We start from the raw sequence: 22,696 nt of genomic DNA, 5'->3' as shown, positions 1-22,696 counted from the left end.
TTTTATTTAAATCTAATTTATTATATATTCAAAATATAAATATATTATATTTATATACTTAATTGGTGAATTTTACTATACATTTTATATCTTTAATTAATGAAGAATCATAATTAAAAAAAAAATTCATAATTAAGATGCTAATGCTATTTTATATAATCTTTATTAATAATTAAATCAAACTATAATGAAGTATTTATTACTAGTAAATGAAATTGTATTTGTTTTTGAATTTAAGAAAAGTCATGATGGAAAAATTTATTAAAATCTATTAGAAAAAGCCATACAATTCATAATATATATATATATATATATATATATATATATATATATATATATATATATATATATATATATAAATAAATATATCAAATTTCAAAAAAATTATACAATAAAATAAATATGTATACAATAAATTATTATTGATTATGTTAAGTGTCATATGAATCTCATTATAATCAATTATTATAATGAAATTGATGTATATCCATATAAAAATTTATATTTCAAGCTCCTGGGGACATTAATAATAGTACATGCCCTAATAATTCTAGAACCCCACAGTCACATTACCTCTATACATTATTATGGGACTCTGCCCTCAAGCCTCAAATCTACACACTTGGGTTTAGATTTGAGGCTTCAGTGTTTAATATTGAGAGGTTCTGTTCTCTCAACTGCAGTTGAATTTGGATGGAGGGGCCCTGGAGGGTGTTGGGAAGTTCCTAGAGAGTCACATTACCATTGATACAATCAATTAGAATAGGCATGCGATTAGATTGGGTTGCCCAACAAAATTTATAATATCTTGGGGGTACCCATTATTATTATTATTATTATTATTATTATTATTATTTTATGCAGCTGGAGCTGGACCTCACTTCTGGCTCCCAATATAAAAATAAAGAGAATACATACAAATACCTCCATTCCTTCAATTATGTCTTCCAAAATAATCAAATACAACAAAGTAATGTATTTCCCAGCATTCAGTCAATTCGATTCTTAAAATAATCTAATTAAAGGAAAATTATTATTTAATTTTTATATTTTAATAAAATTAATTATTTTATTTTATATTTTAAAAATTATATTATTTAATCTTTTCGTTAAATTTTTTTAATTAATAAATTTTAATAATAATTAAATTATTATTTTAAAAAAATTAAAATTTAGTATATTTATTTTAATGAAATTAATTAATTGATTTTTATATTTTAAAAAATATATTCATAAATGAAAAATATAAATTTTACTGCATTGCATGTAGATTAAATTTGAATTTATTTATTTTTAACTTTTTATATTAATTTAATTTAATTTCTTGTGCATTATTTTTGTGCTTTATCTATTGTAAATCAATTTTCTTGAATTATCGCATCGATTACTTGGAGATTTAGATGAAGTAATACTTAATCAAGTATTATTTTTCTAATAGAGAAAATATAAAAATGATACTTAAAAAATTAAATAAAAATATTTAAATAATAAAAAAAATTCATATTTAGTCTTTACATAAAAATTTTTTTACTTTTATTTAAGAATATATCTTTCAAAATATATAAATTAAATCATTAATTTAACTAAAATAAAAAAATTAAATAATAGTATTTTTTAAAATATAAGGATTAACTAATTAGTTTTTGTAAATAGATAGACTAAATAATAATTTGATAAGCATAAAAATTATTAAAAATAAAAAAATAATAGAGAAATTAAATAGTTTAATAGAGTAAAAATAGGGGACTAAATAATATATATATATTTTTAAATAAAAAGATTAAGTAGTTAGTTTTATTAAAATACAAAGACTAAATAATAATTTTTTATAAAATTAAAATAATATATATATAATTTAATATTGCATAAATATAATTAAAGTAAAAAATTTGAAAAAAAACATATTATCAACTAAAACAAGAAAAAAAAAGAAGAAGATTTATTTTAAAATATTTTTCTAAAATCATGTTTAAAAAAAACCATTAATTTTAGGTCGTAATGAACTATTTCAAGTTGGATTAAAACTAAAAAAAATCATAAATTATGCAACTTTTTAAATTTTAATTTTATAGCCTTTTTTCCTGAGGCAGAATTTTTTTATATTTAATTATTAAAATTTCTTATTTTTATAATATAAGAGACAATTTCAATAATAGGGAGATAATATATTAAGTATATATTATGAACCGTTAAAACAAGAGAAAAAAACTTTGACTGAATTAAAATATGGGAAGGAGGAATCATTATTTAATATAAAGTAAGAAAACAAAAGTCTTATATAGTTTAATAACTAGCAAGTATTACAAGAAAATTAAATTTGTGTTAATTTATTTAGGGTATTACACATTCATAAATCATTTATTTATGTAAATTAATTAATATAATTAAGTTTTAATGAATAAAATATTATATTTTAATATGAACATTGACTAATTTAATTAGTTAAATAGTCCAGCAATCAGCCATTCAGCAGAAGAATGTAATCGGCTGGGCCCAAACCTTTCATGGTCCTTACATCCTTGGGTTACAATGGCCCAAACCTTAGCCCCACGGGCTTGAGATTGAACAAGGGCTTTAAGTTTTAACAGAAACTTGAACCTGAACCAGATTTTCGGAAAATGGAGAAAATGGCCAAGTGAGGGGTGTGCATTTGCTGGATTCCATGAAAAAGAGAGGATTAAGAACTAAAGTGTTTGTTTACAATATTTTGATTATTGGGCTATGCAAGGACAAGAGGATAGGAGATGTAGTGATGTAGAGAAGCTGTTTGGTGAAATGAGTAGGAGGAATTTGGTGCGGAGTACCGTGACTTATAATACGCTTATTGATAGATCTGGAGGTGGACGCAGCATTTAAAATGAGAGAGAGGATTAAGGAAGAGGATTTGGAGATGAATATCGTCACTTTCAATTCATTCCATAGTGGGCTTTGTAAGAGAAGAGAATGGAGGAGGCAAGAGCTCTAACTTCATTCCATTTCAAAGAAGGAAAGAATGCTCCTAGTATTTTCAACTACTTATCAAACTCGATGAAAATCCACATAAGTAGAAACCACACTGCATCATAGAAAAGGAGCAATTTCTACTCCCATTTGTTGAAATCCTGCTCAGGTTTCATCTATTTTTATTAATAAACTTCGAAACTCTTAAACACAGAGAAAATCAACACAACAAAATTAAATCACTTTAAGCAAATCTTCAGCTCCACTGAAAGTAAAAGCTCCACCTTCCTCCAAATTGAGCACCTTGACGACCCCATCCTCGGCCAGAAGTGCATATCTCCTTGACCTCGCTCCCAATCCCACTGGATTATCACTCAAATCTAGCTCACACCCAATTTTCTTCGTGAATTCCCCATTTCCATCAGACAAAAGCAGCACCTCGTCCTTAATCCCCAGATTCTCCTTCCAAGCTCTGAGAACAAACGCATCGTTCACTGATACACACGCAATGGTATCCACTCCTTTCGCTTTTAGCTCCGCGGATTTCTCCACGAATCCCGGAAGGTGTTTCTGCGAGCAGGTGGGAGTGAAGGCTCCAGGGACAGCGAAGAAGATCGACTTTTTCCCGGAAGTGAGAGTGGATATAGTGGCGGTCTGGAGTTCGCCATCAGCATCGAAATAGGAGAGGGTGGCGTCCGGGAGCTTGTCCCCGACGGAAATGGTGGCGGAGATTGTGGGAGTGGTGGTTGTTTTCGTAGAGAATCTTTTGAGTTTGAGCGGTTTGGATTTGTGTTTGAGAGGGAGAGAGGAGAAGGAAAGCTTGGAGGAAAGGAGAGATTGGGTTGTGCCTGTGGTGTTGTTGGCGTTGGTGGTGGCAGCAGCAGGGAAAGAGAGGAGAAGTCTGGAGATGGAGAGAGAAGCAGCCATTGCAAGAGCAAGAGAGAGAGAGAGAGAGAGAGAAGATTTGATGGGTTGAGCCGTTGAGGGGCTATCGGCCTTTGAAAGATTTGTGGAGGTGGAGGACGGAGGAAACGAAGATTGCAACGCAAGATGAAGACAGATTTGTTGTTGGTTTGGATTACTCCAGGAAAATTGGCAAAAAAAAAGTCCCATGTTGGCTTCCTCACCCAATTCCCAGTTGCTTTTGAAAATAATAATAACAATTTATGGAGAATATTCATAGATAATAATTTTATGTTGGCAGTTAAAGATTTGTTAATTAAAACACTCAACTTAATGAAAATTGAACATAATAACTTGATTTTAGCCCTATAATCAAAATTATTTTCCCAATTATTGTCATCAATTGTCATTTACTCATTAATTTTTCAATAGTTCAATCTTAATTGGCTGTGCTGCCAAGCTTAGAATTAATTAGATTCTTTAAATAATGACTTAGATTTGTAATAAAATATGAAAGTGTAATTGTGTAGCCAAAATTTATGAGTTTTATTTTTAATGATATTGAAATCCCCTTTAATATTATAAAATATCGAGTTCAAAATTTAATAAAAGTGAATTATATATTAAAAAAAATTATAACATTTAGTAATTAATTAAATCTCAAGCTTTTAAGTGACTACTGTTTACACAAATTAATTAAAAGAAAAGGGGGCAATTACTTTTTCATCATATACTTTCATTCTTACATTCGTATTTCTTTAAATATATATGAAATTAAAAGTAATTTATCTTTTTTTTTTTTACTACTAAATAGATATATTCTATATTATTTGATTTTATTACAAATTCCGTTATTATGTTATTTTTTATAATTTAATAAATTTTCACAATTCATTTTATTAACTTTTTAAATTAATATTTTTTGTAAAATAATTAATTACAAAAAATATATTAACTTAACGAAACGAATAAATTTTCTTTACTTAAAAAATATGTACAATATTTAATATGTTGTATTTTACATGAAGTAACTTTTTTTTTAATTCGAAGTCACCATATTTTATTTAATTTTATCCGTAATTAATTTTTTTATATTATTAAAAATATTATATGTGTTTTTTTTTACCTGAGAAAGCATTATTTTTTTCCTTTAAATTAATAAATTTTTATAATTAATTATTTTATAAAAAAAATCATTTCACAAAATCTCTTGTTATGTTAAAGTATTTTATTTTTTGTAATAGGATAATTTTACTTTATATGCAGTGAAGTAATCATGCAAGACATTTGTATAATAGGTTTATTACATTATATATATTATATCAAAATATGTAATTTTTTATTTAAATTTAATTTATTACGAATCTAAGACACAAAAGATATATGATGAGATTTATCTATTAAATATATAAATTTCACATATTTATATTTTAAATTTATAATAGATCAAATCTAAATAAAAATTTACTCATACATTTTGTTTTGCTTAAAAACACCTCAACTATTTGATATCTTACAAAAATCCCATCTTATTTACATATTCACACTATATATAAACAAATGTTAAAAAAATATATTTTTATTAGTATTTATATATTTATTTCGAAATAATAAAATTTTACACATTATATCATTGAAATATATTTTATTTTACACCAAATGCATGCGCAAAAGCATCTTATCGTGCCTGTCTAATTTAAATTTGAAATCGGTTTAATTAACATATTAATTTACATTGACTTGAAATAATAAATTTACACTAAATATAAAATTTAACAATTTTTTTTAAAATTATTTTTTTAAAGTGAAATTACGTTGTAGATTTTTTTACATACAATAATTTAAAAGCTTGAATTAGAATCGGACCGAGTATAAGGGGCAGATCTTAATTGCAGCTACGTAATATTATAAAATAATTAAAAAAAAAAAGTGATAGCGTTGAGTTTGGCCCTTTGGGAATTTGGGCACATAGAGATTATTATAGTTGAGAACTAACAAGCAGCGAATCTTGCCCTCAATGAACAGTCAACCTCAAGTATTGAGCAAGATAGCATGCCTGTGTAGTTAGAATATATATATATATATATTTATTTATTTATTTATTTTTTAGTTAATTGGATGAAAATGATTTTAATATTTTTTAAATTAAAATTTATCAAATTTTGGAGTTTAATTAGAAATTTGAAAATATAATAAGATTAATTCCAAAATTTTAATTTAAATTGTTTTTAAAATTATAAAATTTTAAATTTAAATATTAATAATAACTGAATAAATAAAACAATCCTTTTGGCTAAATTAGAATTTAAATTCAAGATTATATATATTATTATATTATTATTTAAAAATAGCATGAGTTCCAGAACTTCACTTTTCACTTTTCAACAAACTCACGTGACTGACATGGGTTTTTTTTTTACTATTGACGCTCCGCTAAACCATTTGCTTCGGGCAAAACCATATGCTCTCTGCTCTTTAAACACTACCTAAACCCACCTTAATCCAACGGCTATTATTAACTCCAACTCCTCTACAAATAGCTTCTCAAACTCCTTGCACTGATTGCTCCTATTATACTTGTCTCTTCTCTACATCTCAAAATCCTTCTCTCTCCCTCTCTATTTGTGGATCTAACGCAACCAAGCTTATAGGCATGGCGACTACCATCGTCTCTGTCAAGGCTAGACAGATCTTCGACAGCCGTGGAAATCCAACGGTTGAGGTTTGTTCCTCTACAGATCTCTCTCTGCTTTTCATTTTCGATAAATTCTAAGTGATGCACAGATCTATACAGTGCATGTGAGGTTTTTATATTAAACTAAAGTGATTATTTTAATCCTCTAGAGTGTTGTTTCTGATTGGTTTGATTCCGATTTCCGTAGGCTGATGTGAAATTATCTGACGGTCACTTGGCTAGAGCCGCCGTTCCCAGTGGTGCATCCACCGGTATGATTTACTCCGCGTGTTTATGTTATTGATTATTACTTTCGTAATTCTTTTATCATGTAAAAGAATGTTAATCATATTTGTTCTGTTCTAATTTGTGAAAATGGCCGTTGCTTGATTGATAGCTCCTTTTTTTTTTTGGCGCAATTTCAATGTTTCATTTTGTTACTTTTAGGGATTTATGAGGCTCTTGAGCTAAGAGATGGAGGATCAGACTACCTTGGAAAGGGTGTTTCCAAGGTAAACCATTGCCTAACTCTTTATCATGTTTTCCTTCATGGATCTCAGTAGAGTCGAGTCATTTCCTGATCTGAGTTTGCTTTTATATTGTAGGCTGTTGAGAATGTTAACACAATTATTGGCCCTGCATTGGTTGGCAAGGTTAGTTGCTGTCACATAATTACTCCTGAAAATGTTTTGCGACTGTTTTCATTTTTCATTAACATTGGGTTTTACAAGAACTCCTCCTTAACTCCTTTGCACCTGAATTTGGTTCTCGATCACTCCAAGCAAATTTTTGTATAGAGCAAGTTTATGTTAAATTGGATTATGGAAAGCTAATGATATTTTCTTTATGCATATGAGCTGCAATTTTTTTTCTTTTTATTTTTTTTTTTGTAACTTTTGATCATCTTGTGCAGGACCCAACTGATCAGGTTGCTGTTGATAACTTCATGGTTCAACAACTTGATGGTACTGTAAATGAGTGGGGTTGGTGCAAACAAAAGGTAGCTTAATATATTGCTTTGCTCACTTTTGTTTCTGTGGGCAAGCTTATTGACTGCAATAAGTTTTTGTAATTTTTGCAGCTTGGAGCAAATGCCATATTGGCAGTTTCTCTTGCAGTTTGCAAGGCTGGGGCTCATGTCAAGGGGATTCCCCTCTACAAGGTATGTAGTGCCATTTGTTGATGGTTTACCAATGTCATTACCAACACAGTTGGTTAGACAAATATATGCGAGAATGAACTAGGTTACCTAGTCAGGCACTGAATGACATTCAGTATCTGTTATAGCTCTTAATAAAACCTTATCCTAATCTTGTTCCTTGGATAAAACTGACAATGCATCTTTTATATGCAGCACATTGCTAACCTCGCTGGTAACAAGAAATTGGTGTTGCCAGTTCCTGCTTTCAATGTCATCAATGGTGGATCACATGCTGGAAACAAACTAGCTATGCAGGCATGCTTCTCAATAATGTACTTGGCTTATCCTTAAAAGGATACTCCTTGATTGAGATTCTTACTCTCTTTGTCTTCAGGAGTTCATGATTCTTCCTGTAGGAGCTTCTTCCTTCAAAGAGGCCATGAAGATGGGTGCTGAAGTATACCATCATTTGAAGGTGGGTTATCCCTTCACTTTTTCTTCCTACTTTTTTTTTTTATTTTTTTTTTTATTTTTGCTTTTGTTACTGTGGAGTGTTTCTTTTTGATGTAGCATGAAGCTCACAAAGAGAACACACTCACACACACAGTGAAATTTAAGAGAAAATACTCTGCTGGATTTTTATTACTGAAAACTCTAAACTGCAATGCACATATTTTAGGTTATTTATAGAGTTTTTAGGCTCCTAACCTAATAGGAATATGAATCTAATAATTAGCAAGTTTAGATAAACTAATCTACATTAGGAAAATATAGATAAAGTAGGAAATTAAAATCCTAGGTAGAATAGGGAAACTAAAATATATACATTATTTGGAATAGGAAAATGCATTAAAATCCTAAATAGAATAGGAAACAAAAATGGAAGAGGAAAACACAAAAATAAAATCCTAATTGGAATAGGAAACATTAAAATTGAAAATCCAGGGCCTCATCTCTTCTATAGTACTTGTTGATTTGTTGATGCTGTTGCAATTTTAGATCATAATGATGACAATGTAATATCCCTCTTTAAATCACATATAAGCCTCTGTACATATTTATTATAATTTCCTATGACTCCTACGTGATGTACCTATTGCTTTATCTATCTAATGAATTTTGGTCCAGCACACTATATTTGATTACAAATATATAGCCAGCCACCAGCCAGGCAGCCACTAACTTTTAACTACTTTTTTCTCAACTGTTTTTTAGTCTGTGATAAAAAAGAAGTACGGTCAGGATGCAACAAATGTTGGTGATGAAGGCGGTTTTGCTCCTAATATTCAGGTGAAACTTAACTTTGTCAAATGTCACGTTTTTAGTTGACTTCTGTTGCATTTGTTTTCTCATTTTTTGCAACCAGTTTGCTCAGTATCAAATTGGCTCATACTGGCTCATACTCAGGAAAACAAGGAAGGACTTGAGTTGCTCAAGACTGCCATTGCTAAAGCTGGGTACACAGGGAAAGTGAGCATATTTTAAATCTCCACTCTTAACTTCTGTAGCCTTTTGATATTATCTGGAATATCATACGCTAAAAATTTTCATTATTTTATTAGGTGGTTATTGGAATGGATGTTGCTGCTTCTGAATTTTATGGCTCAGATAAAACATATGATTTGAACTTCAAAGAAGAGGTGAGTTTTTAATGGCATGCTCATATTTTCAATTGCAATATTTTAAGTTCAGGCTAAAGGCCAGGACAATCAGAGTAATCGCCATTCTTGTGTCTGAAATATTGGCATTTCAAATTGGTCTACTGTTTTGGCATTGTTTTTGTTTGGCTGGCTATTAGGTATCATTGTGAGATGACAAATAGAGCTGGACTGCTGCTCATTTATATAGTTTGTGCATGTATGAATGCATGGTGATGCATGAATTATTGTACATTCTCTAACTGTAGCCTTTCCTTCTCGTGTTATTCTGTTTGTGCAGAACAATAATGGTTCACAAAAGATCTCAGGAGATGTGCTCAAGGACCTCTACAAGTCATTTGTAACTGAGTATCCTATTGTATCAATTGAAGATCCATTTGACCAAGATGACTGGGAGCACTATGCAAAGCTAACTAGTGAAATTGGAGTGAAAGTGCAAATTGTAGGAGATGATCTCTTAGTCACCAATCCTAAGGTTGGATAAATTTTCTCTGGTCCTCTTGGGCTATATTTTATTTTTAATGGAAAATTCTCTGAATTTGTGGAATACATTGCTCAAAGAAGATAATGTTAAAACTCTTTTTTTCCTTTTATTTGGACCTCTGATGATCCCATTCTTGTTTGCAGAGGGTTGAGAAGGCTATCAAAGAGAAAGCTTGCAATGCTCTCCTCCTCAAGGTATCATTGACTGTTTTTCCCAAATGGTTCATTGGAGCTTTTCTATCTTTGATTATTAGAAGAAACATTAATTAATTATATATTGTGTTATGGAAACAGGTTAATCAGATTGGATCTGTAACTGAGAGCATTGAAGCTGTGAAGATGTCCAAGAGAGCTGGCTGGGGTGTAATGGCCAGCCACCGCAGTGGTGAAACAGAGGATACTTTCATTGCTGATTTGTCAGTGGGTTTGGCCACGGTAATTGAATTATCAGAAAAAGACTCTGGACCTTTGCATTACTACAAATCAAGTTTGTTGCAGTTTCATTTTTTATTTTTCTCATAGTCATTTTTCCCTTTTGTCTCAGGGTCAGATAAAGACAGGAGCACCCTGCAGGTCCGAGCGCCTTGCAAAATATAATCAGGTTAATTTCCTACTGCACTTTGTTTTTAACTTGTGAAAATTTGTGTAGGTGTAATTTGTGTAATTGTTTCACATCCTTTTATCCATGCAGCTCCTCCGAATCGAGGAAGAGCTTGGTGCTGAAGCAGTTTACGCTGGAGCTAACTTCCGCACACCTGTCGAACCCTATTAGAATCTGAAAGGTTGTCAGCTGTCTTGTTGGATCCGAGTAGTTGAAAGATTACATGAAGTGAATAAGTTTTATGTAAACTGGGACCTTTTTTGAATAATTTTCTAAGAAATTTTGTTCTGAGGTTGGAACAGTATTAAAGCGAAGTTTTTTAAATTTGAAATATGTGCTACCAAAAACCTTAGATTGAGTTTTATAATTTTTTTCTAGTCGGGAACGTGTACTTTGGATGCATTGTAATCCTAGGTGAATGATTTTGCTTTGCATATCAAAATGGTTTGGTTTGCTAATGTCCATCCCCTTGTGCTCTAGGTTGTCTTAGAAGAACAGCTATTTCTATGATGTATCATGTGATGCGAAGATAATTCACTAAGGAAAAAGGTAAATAGAGCCAAAAGGATGAAATTTAATTGTCTGATTTGTTTTTTCCTCTTTCGAAAAAGTAGGAAGTTTAGTCAGGAGAACACATGCCATCCAGTACCAGAAGTTGATCAAGGTTTCTTCAAGGTACGGTGAAAGTGAAGTTGGAACAAGGTTGGGTAACGTGTTATTTGTTAACGATCCATCTCTACCCTTCCAAGTTCCACCCATCTAACCTGCTGCCTTGTTGCTTCATGTCAAGAGCATGACCTTGTAATTGCAGCCTCACCTGCTCAGAGTCTGATTGGCGGTCCTCCTAATTCTTCAGTAATAAAGATTAATTTTGATGCAGTCTTGGATATGCAAAAATAATTTGATTCTGTCGCAATCATTACTCTTAATGCGTCTGGACAACCTTTGGGTTGAGACTGTAAGCGTGTTCTGGGAATTACAGATCTTTCAATTATTGATTTCATGGCTTGCCGTGAAGCAATCTTTTGGACTAGAACAAAGGTTTTCAGGATGTCTTTTTTGAAAGAGGTGCTAAGAACATTATCTCATATGCTATTAGAGGTAATCTCTATTACTGTTTCGAAAATTTTCTATGATATTTTCTTTCTATATATATTCAGACAATTAAATTTGAGTTTGCTAATAGAGAATGTAATAAAATAGCTCACTCTTTAATTAAGTGTATGTTTCAAAATAACTCTTTTGCTTGTAATTCTTTAGAGCAAACCAACTATGTAATTCTTTTTATGCCATTTTGATGCATTTGCTTTGCTTTTTGTTTTTTGTTTTAAAGAAAAAACCGTTGCCTAAAATTTTCAGTTGAGTGACTCAAAAGAAAAGTTCATTTTTAATTATCATTTGGAGAAACTTTTGCTGTGTCCATCCACTTGTTCATATGACCATAATTTCTATATATTTTAATTCTAGAAACATGCCGGAGGCGCAAATACAACAGCAGGCTCATTGCCATACAACTAGCTTGTAACTTCTGCCACGCAGAGGCCCATACTCATAGCAACCAAAAACGCTAGAAGACATGGTTCCCTACGTGAAACCCATGACCCGGTGATAATTTCCATCGCGTTGCAGAGAAGAAAATAGAGGACCTCCGGGAGAAACGACGCTCATCCCAGATCGATCGTCTAACACTGGTGAGAGATGTGCTAACTGACTGAAGCTCCTTCAGGAAGCCATGCTCGATTGAGATGCCTAATGAAGAAGTCCCCCAGAATAGCAACCCAAGAATGTCGGGAGGCAAGCTAGAAACCCAGAATAACTTTACTGATTTGAAACTATCAAGGAGGAGGGAAGAGCTCTGGCCATCTCATTTTCACCTAGGTTTAGTCTACCAGGTAGCACCGTAGAGTTCCTGAGAAATGCCCATCCTTACCAAAAGAAATGCAAACCGACATTTAAGCACACAAAGCAGGAGAGAACCTCGCACCTTAGAGCAGACCCTAAAATTAATCAACAGAACCATGGCACAAACTACTGTTGCACAGCATGGCCAAAGAGAACCATCCCAGGTTGCAAAAAACCTTTGCTTACCCACACTTGCATGCAACTAAAAACAACCAAAAAATATATACAGTCCTACCCATAAAAGGGAGGGAAAATCCATGTATGGGAGGGGAATGGGAACGGTAGACGATCTCAGCAAGTAAGGAGACTTGGTATCTCAGAAATGAAGGAAAAAAACTGAGAGAAATTCACTACCAACTTAAAACCTATATAGCATGGGAATGGAGATACCGACTGGGAACGATGTTTTCAAAATTATATGCAACGAAAACGCGTAAATATAAAAAATATAAAAGTATATTTATAAATGTTAAATAAAATAATATATAAATAAAATAAATATATGAAATTAATTTAAAATTAATAAAGCTATTATATTGATAATTTAATTATGTTTAATTTATCATTATCAGCATTTTCATTTAGTTTTATTGTTAATGTGAATACTATTGTTTAATTTAATTTGTTTAATTATTGAAAAATAAAATAAAATGAATATTATACAAGTATATGGGATAATTGTTGGTTATTTTATTATAATTTATTATATTTTTATTAAGTTTTAAAAATAAAAAGAATATGAAAAGAAAAGAAGCTAATAAGGAAACAAATAAACAAAAAAAAGCACATGGCACCACCTTTTTTTCTCTCACGTCTTTTTTTCTTCGTCAATTCCCCTACTTACTATAAATATTACCGATAAGACTCAAACCACTTTATGATGCCGGTGAAGTAACTTATCGATCCAGCAAGCTATTTGGCCCGCAAGAAGATGGGATAACAATGGCTTTGGGTAACCTCACGATGGGTTTTGCGGGAAGGATTAACAAACACTAATGGTAAGCTAGAAGCCATCCCATAGAAATCCGTTTCCTCTTTTGATTTTTTCGGACATGGTTCCAAAATGTGTTATGGACGTGTCCTGCCATTTCCGTCTCAGAAACATTTTCAAAATGAGAAAACGCCAATTATTAGAGTTTTCGTACCTCATAAAAACACATGAAAATGGGAGTTCCTCTCTCTCTCTCACTACTTTATTCTTTTACCTTAGCATGAGCACATGAATGCTTTGACTATTGATAGTCCAAAACCACACCAGTTCCTGGCATCCCAATCGAACTTGATGGAACCTTTGGCTGGGAGACTCCATATAACAATAATACTGTTAAGTCTAGTCTAATGTATTGGTCGAATGAGGTTTTTTCTTGATGATGCCCAGTCATATATTTTGTGTATGTGCTAAAATTATCATGAATAAACATAAATCTCAAGCCCACCCATTTTGAAGCCAAGTCGTCATCAAGCTTAGCCGAGTTAAGTTTAGGGACCAAAAAACATGTTCGATCCTAACATAAATCTAAAGCCCAGTACCCATTTGATTTGACCCCATAAATCTTAAGTTTAGGGATGACAAAAGCTTATGAATTTAACTTGTCCTATTAATTTTTTTAAATCCTAGCTTAATCTCGATTATGTGAAGTGAGATAAGAAAACTTACTCGTAATTCGCTTGCATAATAATATATTATTATTTTTTATTAAAAATTAATTTATATAAATAAATTTAATAATTTTTTAAATTATAGATTTATATTAAAATTTATAATTTATTATTTTAATTATATATATTTTAAACGTTTTATAAATACTTTTGTAAATAAAAAATATTTTTTTAATTTTATTATATATTTAATTTATTAATATTCAAATTTGAAAAATTGCAAATCTATAAATGTTTCTACAGAAAATAAAAGTCAGTAAATTAAAAAGAAAAATTAGATAACATTAAATTTTGAATTTTTTGGTAAGAAAAGAAATAAGAAAAATAAAAATAAAAATAAAAATGCAGGCTGTGGGGTTCGAACCCACGCGTACTTATGTACAGAAGATCTTAAGTCTTCCCCCTTAACCTCTCGGGCAAACCTGCGCTGTTAATGATTTTCCAATTAAATTTCTTTAAAGTGATAAATTCGTTTCTATTTTTGTATTTTAGGCTTAAAATCTGCAAAAACCCTACGCAGATCGAAGAAAATCATGGCGGAGCACTTGGCTTCCATATTCGGAACAGAGAAGGACAGAGTGAACTGCCCTTTTTACTTCAAGATCGGAGCCTGCAGGCATGGAGATCGCTGCTCTAGGCTCCACACCAAGCCCAGCATCAGCCCTACCCTTCTCCTCTCCAACATGTACCAGCGCCCCGACATGCTCACTCCTGGCGTCGATTCTCAGGCGCAGTCTCAGTCCCTCGACCCCCGCAAGATCCAAGACCACTTCGAAGATTTTTATCAGGACCTCTTTGAGGAGCTCAGCAAATATGGAGATATCGAGAGCTTAAATATCTGTGATAATCTTGCTGACCATATGGTTCTTCTCTCGCTTTTTCAATCTTTTTTAGTAATTTTTTGTTTAATTTTTCTTTCTTTCTTTTCTTAATTGTTCTGTTTAAACTTTTGAGCAGGTGGGTAATGTTTATGTTCAGTTCAGAGAAGAAGAGCATGCAGCGAATGCGCTTAACAATCTAAATGGAAGGTTTTATGCAGGTTATTGCTGCCTTTTCTATGACTATTAGGCGTCGCGAATTTGATTGTTGAATTGTTAAATTATATGCTTAGATACTGTGTTAAGCTGGCCTGCTAATTCTTTATGACTTCAGCTTGAGCTCAGTTTTGACTGCTGAATGATAATATTATACTTGCAAATTGATTTTACAATTGTTCATGGCATAATTAAAAAAAAAAAAAAAAACTTCATGTATAACATTAAAGGGAGTAAGTGTTTGGTTATTTCCAGCTTTGTATCTGTTGTAACTTGTAAGTGGGACAAATTGCTGCCATGGTAATTTGAAGCATTCAAATGTTGGTGCCCCTAGATGACTGTAGATTGTGGTATTCTTATGGGATTCAGAAAATCATTCAATTTCAGAAGTAATATAATTTGTTTCTATTCACTCTCCATAATGTTACTGTTCAGTTTTCTTGAAAGTAATACCATTGCTGGTGTAAAGTCAAAGTGCATTTTGATGTTTCATAAAAACTTCATTTTAGGACGCCCAATCATTGTTGACTTCTCTCCTGTTACGGATTTCCGCGAAGCTACATGTAGGCAGTATGAGGAAAATGTATGCAATCGAGGTGGCTACTGCAACTTCATGCATCTGAAGAAGATTAGCAGGTGACTTTCTTGGTGTGACTAGTCCTCAAGCTGCTCTATGTTTGTTTATTTATAATTTTTGTATGGAATGATATAGATGTGAAATACGCGTAGACCATACTATTTATATAATTTAAGAACATTTTATATGTATGTATGATTGTTTGCTGAATGACGTATATTGCTTCAGTAACTTGGGAAGTAGGTTGTCTATGTATTTATCTTTTGTATTCAACAATTTTAGGGAGTTAAGGAGGCGCTTATTTGGGAGGAATAGGCGAAGGCGTAGCCGCAGTAGAAGCCATAGTCCTAACAGGCACCGTGGTTATGATGAACGCTCGCATAATAACCGCAGTTCTACTAGACGGGATGATGATAGGGATCGTCACCATGAGAGGGGCAGGAGGCATAGAAGCCGAAGTCCTGGACGCAGAGGAGGACGAAGCAGAAGCCCTGCAGGAAGGAGAAATAGAAGTCCTGTTAGAGAGAGCAGTGTTGAAAGAAGGGCTAAGATCGAGCAGTGGAACAGGGAGAGAGAACAGACAGAATCTGGTAATAGAGATGGCCAAAAACCCGACAATGACAGGAACAGTAATGATGATGCTAAGAATGGAGGTCATTATGATGATCCTCAGTACCAGTAGGAGCTTTGTTGATACAAATACTGAACCCCTTGGAATCATCTGGTTTGTCCCTCAGCTACTTATTGGAATATTAGAAGACTTTATATTCTTAGACATGAAGTGATTGCAACTGTTCTTTTGATGAGATGGCCCATCTAGAAAGTGTAGCTTACTGCCATTTCCACTGTGCAGGTGGAGTACAGGTTCACTGTCATGTCTTATGAAAGTGAAATTCTAACTTTTTGCCCTATAACTGCTTATTAGATTAAAGAGAAGAGATTTATAAAAGAGTAATAATAATAATAATAATAATAATAATAATAATAATGCAAGGAGGAGGAAATGGACCACAAAGAGAGGAAAAAGAAAGGTTCTTTCTATTCCTTGTTGGTTCAAAGCTTCTTTTGTTCTGGAATGTATTTTGGACCTTCAAATGATATTTTTTTTCTCCCTCAAAAAACTTCCAAATTGAACCTCTTTTTTTTTTTTATAAAAAAGTCCCAAAAGAGGTGTTTAAGTAATCTTTTGATGAGATGGTTCACTTTTTTAACTCCTTGCTATGATTTCCAACATAAAAGAACACTGGAGGAGGCTTGAATCTGCTCAGTTTAACTCTCTCGTTATAGTCAATTGCAGGCAGGCATGGGTAATTAAATTTTGCAGGGATTTGGCATGGCCTTTTGCTTTTAAATATCATTTTCCTTGGAAAGTTATCTTACATGCTTTATGAGTTTTGCAGGTTCAGGCTTTCCTGCTTCTCAGGATCGGCCTCAGTCTTTTATCGCAGCTTACCATGATATTTGTATACAGGTTGGCTGTTTATCTGCAGAGCGTGTTTGCAGGATTCTAGTTCTGTGGAAGGATTCAGAAAGCTCATCGACCTTTTGTAAAATAAAGAAAACAGCTAACCTTGATACATGGGGGAAGCTCTGCCATTCCAGGATCCAACTGCTGGATTTGACATTAAGTTTGTGAAATTTGAGAAGCAACAATTTATTTTTTCAGTTATTCAAACATCGTTGAGTTTTTTGGTATTTTATCTTGTCGCTTTGGTTTGGCATCATGTGGGTGAGCTTGAGAGCAAAAGAATATATATCGTTAAACTTGCTTGCTTAGTCTTGAATTTTTTCTTATTTCTTCTCATTTCTTGTTTTTAATGCCAGAAGCTTCACGCCATCCAGGTATATGTCGTTGTAGGAATAGTATATTACCAGGAAATTTGTTTTGAATTTTGCAGCATCAATTCTAGGGGAATTGGGTTTTTGAAAAGTTAGGGTACAGACGAAGTTGCTATGTTGTTAATTTACTGTTCCCAATTTCCAGTTTGATGTGTGACATCAGAAAGACACTTCCGATGTCCAGTGGTTTGCCTTTGTAAAGCTAGTTACATAGTGAAAACCAAGTTGGTGGTTAAATTCTGACTAGAAAGAGCTTCAAATGTCCACTGGTAGAGGTCTCAGGAGTCTATGGTTGTGAACCCAATTTAGATGGTAGATACCCAAATGAGTCTATCACCACTGGATAAATTAAAATTGCAGCTAACTAAATTAGAGCCTATTGCAGAGTCAGGAAAAGACTTTTTATTGAACTGGTGATCAGGAAAAGATTGGGGTGATAAATTAGTATAAGCATGCGTGTTGCAGTTGCTCGTAAGCTAGCAATTATGACGAGAATACTTGTGCCATCTAAAATGTAGCTATTCTTTCATTACTAACTTGTCCAACCAGTTCAATGAGCCGGTAGCGAGTCTTCAAAGCTGTGAGGTTTTTTACTTGAGCACAAATTACACCCATACTGGCTCTAGATTGCTTTAGGTTTCAGCTGTTGCAAGAAATGCAACGTAGCAATATATTGATACCATCGTCCATCAAACAAGTAAACACTTCATTAGACAGTTGCGATCACCAAAAGCCTAAAAGAAAATGGACCAGACTGAGCTTTCCTTTGTCATTTACGACTTTAACACTCCTGTGACGAACTCGTAAAAAATAAAATTCACACTCTTCTCTTCCTTCACTGTGCAGCACCGTGCTTGGCCTTTGTATGAGACTGTAAAGCAACTTCAGATCCGAATGACCTGCAAAGGTAATTAATATAAGGCTCTAGTGCCATAGAAAACAGTTTCAAGAGCTTCTGGAGGAACTTACCTGTTGCAAGACGCACGTACACAAGATTTTTGATTCTGCTCCTTTTTTCTGGTCACTGTTAGCAGGAGTATTTACAGTTTGCTTTGAAAGGTGAGGAGTTGCTGCATGACCAACCACTTTCTTCCCACCTGCACATACAATCAGCAAGAGCTTAAATAACATAGGAGTACGCTTTGCATGACCACCAGTCCAAATCACAGACATTTTTTATGTTTTCCTAAAAACCTGAAGCACCACTTATACAACGACCAAAATAGCTCCCATCTAAAGGACTAAGTTAAGCATCATGAGAAACAAGCAGACAATAGAAATATCTGTCTTTACTAGAGGGACACCAATAGAGATCATGATCATATACCATAAACTGATAATCAGATTCTGGTTTCCAACCATCACCCAAATATGGTAGAAAGACTAGTTCTATTCAGCTACATCTAATATATGATTAAAAAAAAAATGATATGATTGTTTCACAATAAACAAAAGCACAACATTTTATAAAAGCAATTGGAATGATAACTTGTTGTAATGTCCTTATGATACATGCACTATGGCTTTCAATCTTCTTGGCGTTGCTATTTGAGCGTTGTTAAAAAAACATTATTTCAAAAATGTTCACTAGAGACCTTTAAATTTTGATTTTAATTTAAATTTGACATTTTAATCATAAGAACTTTAAAACAAAAGTTTCAAACTATTTTTTTCAACATCTAAAAAGGTACTTAAAAAAAAAAAAACACTTGCTTGAGGTGTGAAACTCATCAACCAAAGTGAAATAACCTAAACAAACAAGTAAGATCACTTGATCATCACTAGATTCACCATCGTCATAAGAGACTTCACTAATATCATCAGTCTCTTCACTAGGTTTGTCATCTTTATTTGGCTCTATGATTTTCGCCTTTCGCTTAGGTTCCAAGAACAAATTTCTTTACACCAATCTTCACATAAAGACAAACGGATTCATTTCCTTTATCCTTCTTCACCTCACTAAGACAAGCCTGTCCTCAGTAATAGTATGGCCAAATTTAAACAATTTGAATATTTCATAAAGCAATATAGAGAAGGTAGCAAAATCTAATTTGTCATGTAAAATCTCGGAACTATGATCGTATAACCTGTGCTGTGAAACATGCAAAAAGAGGTCACCACCAATTTTAACCTTTTGGGGCTCCCCACTTTTGAACTCCATACCTGCATGACATTAGCATTATCAAATAAAAGTACAAACTTTTGCTTTGCCTTTTTAGAAAACATACGTTATTCTTAAATAACCAAGAAGCCACCATCCATTCATATCCAAGAAGCAATAATAAAATCTTTCCTAAACTACCAATTCCCACCACCAAATTTCATTCATAAATGATTAAAAAGACTCAAATCATGGAAAATTTAAGCTTCCAATAAACTATAGTGGCTATACTAATGCTCATTAAAAACAAAGACAGACACAAAGATCCAATTCAAAACTATAAATGAAAAATTACAATTATGCTAGTGATCAATCAATCCTGCTTTTAATCATCTGTTAAGAACTTTTGCTTTACAATAGAAACAAGAAGTACCCATTGACATGAGCATTGTAAAGTGCCTATAAACATAAATATTGTACTAAGTACTACAGAGAGGCAAAGAATCAATTGCCTAACCAACAGTGAGCGATCACTAGAACCAAAAGCATTAAAAGAAAAACCAAGAACAGAACAAAGATTTCAACTCTGCTCAAATCTACAAAGCAACTTAAGATAGAAGTGTGCCGATTTTCGTCTACTTTCATACACTATGATCGAGACATAGGTTAAAAAACATTAAAAAGAAAATCAAATGAAAAAAATTGGAAATTCGAGAGTACATCATTAGCATATTTGAGAGATCAAAACGAAACAAGAAATGCGAGAGGAAGATAGAGAGAAAATTACCCCAAAACTCCATTGGCGCTGAGGGTAGTAATAATAAAGTGTAAAAATTCTCTTAAGAAGTGGGATTTTTAAGGGAGTGAGAGCTATGTTCTGGTGCAGCGCGATCCATGTTGTGATGTGAATAGTGAGACGGCGTGTTGCAAGTAAATAAGATAGTGACTTGGCTTGATTAGATTGTCGCAAGTGTTTTGTGGTCGCCGAACGATTCTCGTCGAAATGGAAAAAGTGAGGAGTCACTACTTTAATTTTGAGAAAAATTAAAGAAAATCATTTGTAAAGATTAAAAACCACTTTGAAAACAAAGATTCTAGTTTCGGGGTCCGTATACGGGTGGGGAAGGTGTTAGGCATCCCACCTCGTCTCTCAACAAGGATAAGTAGATTTAATGTTGTGCTCTTTATAAATTGAAATTGATAATTTAGGGGTTAGAATAATGATGTTAATCCTTTGTACGAATAAAAGGAATGTTTGATATTTCATTATTACGGGTTGCTCAAGAACACGAGTACATGAGATGACCCTTCAGTGAATAGGTGTTGTGTAATAGGTATTTAGGGGGTTAATATGAATACTGAATTTGTGATATTCTCAGGGAGATATTTGTCCTATAAATATGAGTGCCTTGAGGAGGACCCTCCATCGGGCCTCAACCCAATATTTGGGATACTTTGGGAAGAACTCTCCCGTAGATCCCTTGGTGTATTAAGAATTTAATTTGAGAGCTTGGGTAAGAACTCTCACCCAATCTCTTAGTATATTTTGATTTGAATTTAAGCTAAGAGAATTCGGGTAAGAACTCTCTCCAGATCTCTTAATGTATTCTGTTAAAAATTTAAGCGGAGGATTTTGAGTAAGAACTCTCCCCCGTACTCTAAATATTTTGTTGAGATTTTGGCTGAGAATTTGGGTAAGAACTCTTCCCCGATCTCTTAATATATTGTGTTAAAAATTAGGCTAAGTTCGGGTAAGAACTCTCCCCCGATCTGTTGATATATTGCGTTAAATTAGGCTGAGTTCGGGAAAGAACTCTCCCCTGATCTCTTGATATATTGTGTTAAAAATTAGGCTGAGTTCGGGTAAGAACTCTCTCCCGATCTCTTAATATATTGATAAGAATGGCATTTTATAAGAACTTCGAATTAGGGATTCAGGTAAAGGGTCTTTCTTGATCCCTTTTTTATAGGAATGAAATACTGAAGACACAGGAAACCCCTATGTAAAGCTTTTCCTAGCCCACGGGACTTTATAACTAGTTGGCGGACGACAGGCCGAACTCCTTGCCGATCTTCCGCATGATCGCTTTATCAAAACTCTTTGGCTTGCGATATCCGATCTCTTTTTAGTCGCTCGCCCGAGATCCGAACTTGTCTTGATTCCCGATATATTATCTTATCGTCTGGGCTCATTCCAAGGTCCGATCTCATAACTTATTTGTTTGACCTAATCTTGTTTCTAACCTATTCGACCTTTGCTACACCTATTTTTCCTTTATCATTTTTCATTTATTCAGACCATAAACTCTCATGTTAAAGTACTCCTGCCTATATTCTTTAGAGTATTTACGAGTTGCCAATGACTCAAACATCTACTCTCGAAAGGAATGAAAACGAGGTGATGATAAATGGGATTTACGAATGAATAAAAAGAAGACAAAGGAAATAACTACGGGCTAAGATAACCTATTCTGAGATTTAGTGTGACTGGATATAAAAAAAAAACTTTAAAAGAAAACTTAAGAAAACAAACCAAGGATATTCAACAAAATGACAGTTTAGACGCTTACTTGTGGAAAGTTAGGGAGACAGGTGAGCTGACTCTGGTATCCACAAATCTTAGAGAGGTGAAGGTAAACGGCTGAAGGACTTGAGCTTGCCCGAGGTAATGGGAATAAAGCGGAATGAAGTTGAGCTTGGAGGGTAATGCAAAGATATTAGAGTGGTGGGAATGAGGCGGAGTGAAGATGGGTTCACAGGGTAGTGCACAGGTATTGAAAATGAAAATCGCAAGATTTAGAGCTCTTTTAGATGAAATACTTCAGAAAACTGGTTTCTAAAGTTTCTCAAAATTTTGAGAGCTTCGAATGGCAATGCAGTAAGACTGAATCAGAGTTTAGAATCTTTCCACGATAATCACCGCCTCCCTCCTTTCTACAGTATTGCATGCAGGTATTTATAGGGAATGGGTGTTGAAAATGAAGGGTCAGGATCTTATCAGGGGGAGACGAAAGGCTTGGATTCAAAAGGATATAATCTGATGTCTGATAATTAAAAAGAATCAAAATGGAGGGTCGAGATTCCGTTCAGAATATCTGTCCTTTCATCCCTTAATCCAACGGTCAAGGGTCTCGCCTTACAAAATGGATCCAAAGGCTGGGAAAGGTCCCTTAGGCAAATCCCA

The 22,696-nt window shown here is 33.1% G+C and overlaps 3 protein-coding genes, 1 long non-coding RNA gene and 1 other non-coding gene across 6 annotated transcripts; 2 read left to right on the top strand and 3 right to left on the bottom strand.

The window, feature by feature from the left end:
* Positions 1 to 3,063: 3,063 nt before the first annotated feature.
* LOC110638551 (peroxiredoxin-2E-2, chloroplastic-like) lies at positions 3,064 to 4,007 on the bottom strand. Its single transcript, XM_021789146.2, has one exon. It carries the CDS (start codon positions 3,865 to 3,867, stop codon positions 3,175 to 3,177), a length of 693 nt encoding a protein of 230 aa, XP_021644838.2. The 5' UTR covers positions 3,868 to 4,007; the 3' UTR covers positions 3,064 to 3,174.
* Positions 4,008 to 6,309: 2,302 nt separating this feature from the next.
* On the top strand, positions 6,310 to 10,858 carry LOC110638565 (enolase 2-like). Its single transcript, XM_021789164.2, has 16 exons — positions 6,310 to 6,565; positions 6,726 to 6,789; positions 6,965 to 7,029; positions 7,123 to 7,170; positions 7,431 to 7,517; positions 7,599 to 7,679; positions 7,872 to 7,973; positions 8,053 to 8,133; positions 8,874 to 8,948; positions 9,066 to 9,128; positions 9,221 to 9,298; positions 9,597 to 9,791; positions 9,944 to 9,994; positions 10,094 to 10,234; positions 10,344 to 10,400; positions 10,491 to 10,858. The coding sequence occupies exons 1-16, from the start codon at positions 6,497 to 6,499 to the stop codon at positions 10,569 to 10,571; spliced, it is 1,338 nt and encodes a 445-aa protein (XP_021644856.1). The 5' UTR covers positions 6,310 to 6,496; the 3' UTR covers positions 10,572 to 10,858.
* Positions 10,859 to 14,304: 3,446 nt separating this feature from the next.
* TRNAL-UAA (transfer RNA leucine (anticodon UAA)) lies at positions 14,305 to 14,387 on the bottom strand. The gene has a single exon. It is a non-coding gene; the product is annotated as a tRNA-Leu (tRNA).
* Positions 14,388 to 14,466: 79 nt separating this feature from the next.
* On the top strand, positions 14,467 to 17,348 carry LOC110638560 (splicing factor U2af small subunit B). Of its 2 annotated transcripts, none has more exons than XM_021789156.2 (5): positions 14,467 to 14,824; positions 14,919 to 15,000; positions 15,505 to 15,631; positions 15,855 to 16,296; positions 17,044 to 17,348. In XM_021789156.2, exons 1-4 carry the CDS (start codon positions 14,495 to 14,497, stop codon positions 16,252 to 16,254), a joined length of 939 nt encoding a protein of 312 aa, XP_021644848.2. In that variant the 5' UTR covers positions 14,467 to 14,494; the 3' UTR covers positions 16,255 to 16,296; positions 17,044 to 17,348. The 2 variants fall into 2 exon arrangements, with proteins under 2 accessions (XP_021644848.2, XP_021644847.2); XM_021789155.2 differs by having other exon boundaries at positions 16,426 to 17,348.
* A 690-nt stretch (positions 17,349 to 18,038) lies between these two features.
* LOC110638561 (uncharacterized) lies at positions 18,039 to 20,254 on the bottom strand. Its single transcript, XR_009148991.1, has 4 exons — positions 20,233 to 20,254; positions 19,499 to 19,574; positions 18,381 to 18,508; positions 18,039 to 18,310 (listed from the first exon to the last, which is right to left on the bottom strand). It is a non-coding gene; the product is annotated as an uncharacterized LOC110638561 (long non-coding RNA).
* Between the last annotated feature and the right edge of the window lie 2,442 nt (positions 20,255 to 22,696).

Source organism: Hevea brasiliensis, chromosome 5 (assembly GCF_030052815.1).
Source record: "Hevea brasiliensis isolate MT/VB/25A 57/8 chromosome 5, ASM3005281v1, whole genome shotgun sequence".
NCBI lineage: Eukaryota > Viridiplantae > Streptophyta > Magnoliopsida > Malpighiales > Euphorbiaceae > Hevea > Hevea brasiliensis.
The sequence above is the reverse complement of the archived record's forward strand: the minus strand, read 5'-3'. Positions and strand labels throughout refer to the sequence as shown.